Consider the following 9,143-nt stretch of genomic DNA (forward strand, 5'->3'; position numbering starts at 1 on the left):
GAAGGAAGTACCAAGTTACATTAAAAAGAGATCACCAAGACAGATCTACCCGAGGAACCTTGCACATGTTTATTTCACGGAGTAGATATTCTGATAAAAGAATATAAAAACTCAATGATAATACACATGATTAATGCCGAAAAATTGGAAAGAAGTAGGAAGTCCAAAGATAGGCAAATGATTCGATAAAATAGAAGAGATACGCAACGTGGAATATCTAAGACATTGCTACGAAGATACAAGAGAGGGGTTTTCAAAGAGGTGGGAAGAGTGTAAAAAATGTAAGTTAACAAAAAAAAATACGATGAAATTAAAGGGGTTGTAAAGGTACAATTTTTTTTTTCCTAAATAGCTTCCTTTACCTTAGTGCAGTCCTCCTTCACTTACCTCATCCTTCCATTTTGCTTTTAAATGTCCTTATTTCTTCTGAGAAATCCTCACTTCCTGTTCTTCTGTCTGTAACTCCACACAGTAATGCAAGGCTTTCTCCCTGGTGTGGAGTGTCGTGCTGGCCCCCTCCCTTGGACTACAGGAGAGTCAGGACGCTCTCTACGTTGCAGATAGAGAATGGAGCTGTGTGTTAGTGGGCGTCCTGACTCTCCTGCTTGCCCCCTCAAGGGAGGGGGCGAGCATGACACTCCACACCAGGGAGAAAGCCTTGCATTACTGTGTGGAGTTACAGACAGAAGAACAGGAAGTGAGGATTTCTCAGAAGAAATAAGGACATTTAAAAGCAAAATGGAAGGATGAGGTAAGTGAAGGAGGACTGCACTAAGGTAAAGGAAGCTTTTTAGGGAAAATCTTTTACAAACCCTTTAAGAGTATAAATAAAAAAATAAAGAAACACATTAAATGAGAAGCAGGATTCTACCTTGTGAACTTCTGAAGCTTGGAGGATGACTCCGGAACAAACACGGGGATAGTCTTCTTATGTCTTGAACAAAAAACACAAAATAGATGAATATTACAGATCACGTACTAGAGGAAAACAACAGATCTATCAAACGTTGTCCTTCACTCAGCAGGGTAAAACCAGATCAATGTGGTCACCTAACCCAACCATGCAAAGACTTATGGGAAAAATCATTTACATGCTAAAGAGCTGCAAATACTCCGAAATATGGAGTGTCAGTTTGCAGATTATCCAGGGAGTTTGTTAATTGTCTTCCAAACCTTTTAGAAGAATTCAGCGAGTCGGTACAAAGAAGAAACTTAAAGCCTAATAAACCATTACACATCGAGATGGTTCTACCCATGAGAATACGCTTTATGAGCTACAAAGTCTTGTAATCATCGATAATTTTAAGATGCTTAATTCCTCTGCTCACAGGGAACCGATTCTTTTTTAATGATCTTTAATGGACTAAAGAGGAGCTCAGCGGTAGAATGAAATAAATGTTTTTGCTGCTACTTTTCAATCCAGGGCACTTTTGGCAGTCACATGATCTGAGCCAATCCCCCCCCCCCCAAAAAAAAGTAAAATACTATAGATACCGACCTAAAATAAGGACACTTACCTGTCCAGAGATCCAGCAATGTCATCACCCAACCCAAATCGTTTAATCAGCTTCAGGTGCTGGTGCCGGTGTCCTGTCGAGAAATGCCCCCTATCGAAAAATGCCCGGCCGGTACTGCGCATGTGCAGAACGGTCCCTCAGTGCATGCCCCAAGGCTTCACTATCCGTTTCCCTTTCTAAAGACGCTGGTGTCTTGCCAAGGAAGGTCCCCCGGCAGATTATGCCCCCCCCCCGTACTGCGCAGATGCGGCGCTTGCCCCCGAAAATTGCTGAACATGTAGCTCTAGACGGCGCCTGCACACGCTTCTGACATTCAGGCTCATTCCTTACCATCCCCGTAGACATGGAGGATGTTAATAAAAAAAAAAGAGCCAGGAGGCCGAGTGAGCGAAGCGAGGACGTGAGGCCGACTGGCCACTTACAGAGAGGTCCACGCAAGCGCCGCATGTTCGGCTATTTTCGGAGGCAAGCGCCATGTAAGCGCAGTACAGGGGGAGGGGGGCAAATTCGCCATGGGGACACTTATCGGCAGAACACCGATGTTCTGTCGAAGTGCCCGGCTATTCAATAGTTCCCAGGGGGAACTGTGCATGCGCCGCACGGAGCTGCAGACCAGCTGAGTTAACGTGCAGCCGTTTTGCGTTGCCGAGGCACGTTCATGTAGGAGAGGGGCAGATATTTACATGAAAGGGTGGATATTTCAATGATGGGCAGTGCTGGGGGCGGAATTTGTATCGATGGCCAAACAAATCTGCATCTATTATAGCAAAAGCCGCCCTTTAATTGACTAAATTTGCCACACAAGCCTTCAAAATGAATTGCAGATAAAGATTTATTTTGCAGATTTCTTTGCCCTTCGATAAAAATTCCACCCTCAGAACTGGCCATCAATAAAATATCCGCCCCCTTCAAATAAATATTCCCCCCTCACCTACATGAACGTGCCTCGGCCACGCGTGACAACAGCTGCTCGTTAACTCAGCTGGTCTGCAGCGCAGTTCCCCCCGGCACTTTGATAGCCGCGCACTTCTCGACAGAACACCGGCATCTCTAGAAAGGGAAACAGATAGTGAAGCCTTGGGGCATGCACATGGTCCTGTAGTCTTCTAAAAACCTGTGATGTGTCCCAGGAGACTGCAGGGAAAGGGAGGGGAGTGAATTTCCAGCAAAAATAAATAAAAAAAGTGTCAAATGTGACAGTGGAGGGTGGGAGGGGAAGGTGCAAGCAAGTGGAACTTCCCCTTTTTGGTGGAGCTCCTCTCCACTAATTGGGGGTGGGGGGCAATTAGCAACGCAGCACTTGGGGTTTTATATAATACAGTAAAACCTTGGTTTGAAAGTAACTTGGTTTGAGAGCGTTTTGCAAGACAAGCAAAATGTTTTAATAGTTTTTTCCTTTGATATACAAGTGATGTCTTGATATAAGAGTAACGTCATGTCACAACTGAGTATAAAAAAAGAAGAGAGGAGCCTCTAAGTGTAGCAATATGGTTACATTTAAATGAAGATACAACATTTAGCAACTTATGGCTTCACTTAGGCTGCATTCACACCTAGGCGTACAAAATCGCGGCGTTTTGTCCCGCGAATTGCGGCGACAAATTGCGGCGTTTTGTACCGCGATTTGCGGCGACAAAACGCCCGCGATTGTGAATGCAGCCTCACCCCCTCTTTGGAGATGGTTCACATCTCCTATGCCGAACGCCGAAAGCCGCCTGAAAAAAAGGTCCGGGACTTTTTTTCAGGCGGCAGGCGTACGGCGTTCGGCGTGGAGATGTGAACCATCTCCATAGAGGGAAATGTGTTTTCATCCCTCCAGCGTCTCGGGGCTGCTGCGGCGTCATACTACAGGTAACAAAACGCATAGGTGTGAATGGGGGCTTAGAAGGTGCCTCTCTTCTCTTTTTTACCCTGTAAAAAAAATGCTTTGATATACAAGTGCTTTGGATTACAAGCATGTTTCTGGAACAAATTATGCTTGCAAACCAAAGTTTTACTGTACTGTCACTGACACCTGAGGGTCACTGCTGCAGTTGTTACTGACACCAATGTGGGGTTATTACTGTGTCCACTGACACCAAGGCTGAGGGGTTATTATTGTGTTTATAGACACACCAATCATGGGTCTATAACTCCTGCCACTAATAAAAATACCAGGCGTTATTATTGCTGCCACTGACACAAAAGCTGGGTCCAATGCTACCAATGTCAGTTATAATTGCTGCCACAGACATCAATGCAGGAGGTAATTACTGTTGTCACTGACAAAAATAGAGGGGGTGTTCGTACTGCAGCCACCGACACCAATGGAGTGGGTTATTACCACGAACACTGATGCTGGGGGTTATTAGTGCTGCCACTAATATCACTGCTGGTGGTTATTACAGCAAAAGGGAGTGCTATTATTGTGGCAACTGACACCAATGCAGGGGGGGGTTATTATTGCATGCACTGACACCAATGCAGGAGGTTATTGCAATTCCTGGCACTAATGCTGGAGGTTATTATGGTGTCCACGGACACCAATGCTGGAGGTTAATGTGTTGGATGTTGAAGTGCAGCAAAGCCTATTTTTTTTTTAATGGACTGCCTAATTTGATGCAATGTACATCAATGCACTGCTATTGTTTGTCCCTCTATAATTTGCAAGTTGACCACCATTGCTAAAGGATCACTGGAGTGCCAGCTCTGAGTCTCCTGGGGTTGCTTAAATCACATCCAAGATAATGGCACCGAGCAGCAGTCTTTGGGGTGTCTACACGAGGGATGCATTTACATGTAATGCATAAAATCTGCTAAATGCAAATGTTATGTTATGTTGTTGAAATGAATGGTCCGGCGACGTCTCTTTAAGCCATAAGCACATTTTCCTAACACCTGAAACTCCACAGCTAGAAATTTTAATGCAGTAAGTTGTTAAAAGCCGATCAGTTTGTTGCTTGGACACATAAGCTCAGAAGGCAGACTTCCAGCCATCACATCTCCTCCGTACACAGAGTTCAGATAGAGCAAGCTTTCTCGGTAGACATTATTCAACCATTTAAAGTCTGTCTACCGGTGTCAAGTATGATTCATTGGATAAATCACAGAGAGGTGTATTGGAGCTTCTGGAGGTAATCCTTTAAATCAAAGCAAAAGAGCTGTGGGCAAGCAAACAGAGAGTCACTTTTACTTCTACCCACAGCTTTGCAAAATGCATTCAATAGAAGAATATAGTGAGCACCTATATTGAGTTATTGTGGTAGGGTTCAGTGGAAATTTTCATGATGTGACATTTTCATTTTCTTTTACTTTTTTTTTGGTTTTATTTTTCAGTGCCTGATCACACATTGAACACAAGTCACTGCTGGAGTACATAAAAAACAATTGGTTTTCCAAGTGCCCCGTTTAAATAGCAACGCAGCCCAGAGGTGCGGTGCAGTAAGCTGTGATAACATGCAGTCCAGAGGTGCGGTGCAATAAGCTGCGATAACATGCAGTCCAGAGGTGCAGTGAGCTGTGATAAAATGCAGCACAGAGGTGGGGTGCAGTGAGCTGTGATAACATGCAGTCCAGAGGTGCAGTGAGCTGTGATAAAATGCAGCACAGAGGTGGTGTGCAGTAGGCTGTGACAACATGCAGCCCAGAGGTGGGGTGCAGTGAGCTGTGATAACATGCAGTCCAGAGGTGCAGTGAGCTGTGATAAAATACAGCACAGAGGTGGGGTGCAGTGAGCTGTGACAACATGCAGCACAGAGGTGGGGTGCAGTAAGCTGTGACAACATGCAGTCCAGAGGTGCGGTGAAATAAGCTGCGATAACATGCAGTCCAGAGGTGCAGTGAGCTGTGACAACATGCAGCCCAGAGGTGCAGTGCAGTAAGCTGTGACAACACGCACCCCAGAGGTGCAGTACAGTGAGCTGTGACAACATGCAGCCCAGAGGTGGAGTGCAGTGAGCTGTGACAACATGCAGCCCAGAGGTGGGGTGCAGTGAGCTGTGACAACACGCACCCCAGAGGTGCAGTACAGTGAGCTGTGACAACATGCAGCCCAGAGGTGCAGTGCAGTAAGCTGTGACAACACGCACCCCAGAGGTGCAGTACAGTAAGCTGTGACAACATGCAGCCCAGAGGTGGGGTGCAGTGAGCTGTGACAACACGCAGCCCAGAGGTGCAGTGCAGTAAGCTGTGACAACACGCAGCCCAGAGGTGCAGTACAGTGAGCTGTGACAACACGCAGCCCAGAGGTGCAGTGCAGTAAGCTGTGACAACACGCAGCCCAGAGGTGCGGTACAGTGAGCTGTGACAACACGCAGCCCAGAGGTGCGGTACAGTGAGCTGTGACAACATGCAGCCCAGAGGTACAGTGAGCTGTGATAACATGCAGACATGCTGCATTTTATTGCAATGGGAAGGCACTGCATGTCATTACACAGCTGCACAACGAACCACGCTGCTGTGCAGTGACATGAATAACGTATTACTTTGTGCACCAAAAAACTGACACACACACACAAAAAAAAGAACTGTTATGTGCTGAAACGCACATCACATTGCCCCCTACCACAAACTCACTGCTGCCGAAACAGAGCACACTAAACTGAAGTGTCACTGTAGAGATTCGTAGATTAGCAGAGATCCTACAATAACGAGAATTAATAAGTCCCACTCTGTCCAAAAATGTAAGTGCTTCTAAAAGGCAAAAAGGTTTACCTTAATGCATTCTATGTATTAAGGTAAAAAAAAAACTTCTGCAAGCAGCTCCACCTACAGCCCTCCCTAAATACTAACCTGAGCCTCATCTCGATCCAGGGATGTGCATGAGAGCAGTAGCTTTCTCTTCTCATTGGCTCACACAAAGCAGCAGGGCTCCTGCTGCTGTCATTTGCAGCCTGTGAGGAGGAAGCGGAGGGGGCGGGACAAACTCTGTGTCTTATGGACACACAGAGTCGGAACAGGAGCAAGCACGCACCAGTGCCCCCCATAGCAAGGGGCTTGCTATGGGAGGCACTGGGCGGGGCGGGGAGGGGCCAGGAGAGCTGGTGGAGGACTCCAGAAGAGGAGGATTGGGGCTGCTTTGTGCAAATCCATTGCACAGCACAGGTATTTAAAAAAAAAAAAAAAAAAAAAAAGTTTGCCTTTATAATCACTTTAATTTCAACAATTGTGTAGGTAATATATTACCTTATTTTCAGTGTCCTTGAAATAAAGATTTTCTTCTTTGGTCTGATATCTTCTGCTAAAGTCAGCTTCTGCCTATAACTGCAGCATTTCCTGTGCAAGGGACCGGACCCCTGTGTCTGCTGTAAGTACAGCATGGGACCGACCCCATAATACTCCTTTGTGTTTTTTTCCCCCCATCCATCTCACTGATGTGAGCATGTCTGTGTGATCAATGTGTGGGGTTATTAGGATTCAAATTGTTCTTCCTGCCTGTTACCGTCTGGCCCAGCCCCTCTTGTAGCTGCCCAGCTCCGCACAGAGCCGGCATCATCTGACTCATTGCACAGTGGGCAAGGAAAAAGAAGCATGCAAATTTCTTGTACCTACCTGTCAACACCCCGACTATGACAGACGTTGTGACACACGGTACAGTGGTCAGTGACAGAGAATTTCCTGTACCGGCCCATACCTAATACTACATTCTCATTTTGACATATCATTTTGAGAGCTGGGGGGAAAAATGAAAGTGGGCAAGTCTGTCAGAAGTAAAGAATAATATTTCTAGGCATTTCTATTGTGCATTGGCAATTGAAGATATTACCAACAATGCTGGAGATCATCTTTAATAGTTGTTGAAATAAGATACCATACCAACCACACTCAATACCAGCCGCACAGGTGGTGCATCGTTTTCAATGGGTTGGCTGACTTTTAGGCTGGGTTCACACTGCACGGTTTAGGAGATATCTCCTGTATCAGCATGTGCCAATGTCATTGGCACATGCACACTGAAGCAATGGCTTGTTTGTGCCGCACGTCATCCGGAGCCCGCAAAACCCAGAAGTAACTCCGGGAGCGATGTCGCCAGCCAGAGCTGTGTACTGGGACCGATGCGGGGGCTTCGATCTAAGGTAAGTATTTCATATTGAGCTAGTATGCTATGCATACCAACTCATGATGCCTTTGTTTTGCAGTTTTTTTTTGTGGGTTTACAACTACTTTAAAGCTGAACTTGAGGCAAACATCTAAAATGTACAGATAAAATATACATTTGAGAGCGGTTTTACCTGTAAGGGCTCATGCACACTACAGCACGGGGAAAAAAAGCAGTTTTTACAGACGTTGAGCTTTTATTTCTCTGCCTCTGGGTGTTGTTAGGAGTTTACAGGCATACAAGCTTACAAGCAGAAAAAAAAGACCCCAAAAGTGTTTGGATTTTTTTCCTGCCTGTAAGCGCATATGCCTATAAACTCCTAAAAAAGGCGTACGGCTCATGCACACTGCAGCTCAAAAACAATTTTATTTTAGAGGAATTTAACCCTTTATTGCCTAAAAGCTTTTTCTTTTTTCAGGCTTCTGTGAACATAAGCGTTTTTTGTTTTTGCAAACCATCGCCTTTTTCCATTGTTTTTTTTTTTTCCTGCCGGTAAGAAGCCTGTATTGCAGAAGAAATCCTTCCGGTTCCTAAGCCACAGCTCATCTTTGAGTAATACTTACAGGTCCCACGGCGGCTCTCTCGGCTCCTCCCCATATCAGAAAACTCCCTCTGGGAAGTGCTCCACTAAGGGGTTAACCTTGCGGACACTCTCCCGTGTCAAGCATTCGGCAGCCGTGGCCGCCAAATGCAGGACACGGCGCCGCCCCCGGCGCACGCGTCACTGAATTTGACTGATAGCCAAAAGCTACGCTGCTATCAATCTATCCAATGAAGAGCCGAGAACCAGTGGAGAAAGCGACGGCAGGATCGCGACAATGGAAATTCAGGGCTCGGGTAAGTAAAACGGGGGGGCCGGACACTGCAAGGTGTTTTTTCACCCTAATGCATAGGATGCATTAAAGTGAAAAAACACGAAGATTTACAACCCCTTTAACACTGAAGCACTACAGCAAAACCTATTTTCTCCTTATTATGCATCTGTCTTTCTAAGCTTTGCTGTACAGGGCCTACTGGATCAAATTCAGGTACTTTAGGTACACTGCCTGCATTTAAAGATGTAATAATAAATACAGAGGCAAATTAATTTGTCTTTAATATCTGTCAGCTTAAAGGCTGCATTCACCACTCTGTAAAGTAAAGGTGTGTATATGTAGCTGAAACATTAGAATATATTTAAAACAGACTTTGCTACTAAGAGAACGTTTGGTATTTTCAAAATTACAGCTCCATTTTTATTTAGACTTGCTAATGAAATGATTACAATGACTGAAATTCTGATCGATGACATTTATTAACAGCCAATTAAAAAAAAATAAAAAAATCAGCATAATAATGGCCTACCTTCCTGGAGTAAAGGGAAGATGGACGGCTCCATAACCTCGGACAATGTCGTTCCCAAAGACGTCTGGCCCATAGACGCTGACCACAATTTGTGGCCCTGAAATATAAAACCAGAAACTTCACTCTAATGTTCAAGAATGTTCTAGGTTCGGCACTAGACTAGTTTTCATAGTGAAATTAATATAGGCCAGTGGTGGTTAACTTTT

The 9,143-nt window shown here is 45.2% G+C and overlaps 1 protein-coding gene across 1 annotated transcript in view; it reads right to left on the minus strand.

The window, feature by feature from the left end:
* The window catches only part of B9D1 (B9 domain containing 1), a 102,363-nt gene that overhangs the window by 70,510 nt on the left and 22,710 nt on the right, over window positions 1-9,143 (minus strand). Inside the window, exons 4-5 of the mRNA XM_040356433.1 lie at window positions 8,938-9,034; window positions 872-934 (exon numbers count right to left, since the gene is read on the minus strand). Of these exons, the coding sequence (XP_040212367.1) occupies window positions 872-934; window positions 8,938-9,034 (160 nt within the window). The remainder of the gene's footprint in view (window positions 1-871; window positions 935-8,937; window positions 9,035-9,143) is intronic.

This window comes from Rana temporaria, chromosome 6, assembly GCF_905171775.1.
Source record: "Rana temporaria chromosome 6, aRanTem1.1, whole genome shotgun sequence".
In the NCBI taxonomy this organism is placed as follows: domain Eukaryota; kingdom Metazoa; phylum Chordata; class Amphibia; order Anura; family Ranidae; genus Rana; species Rana temporaria.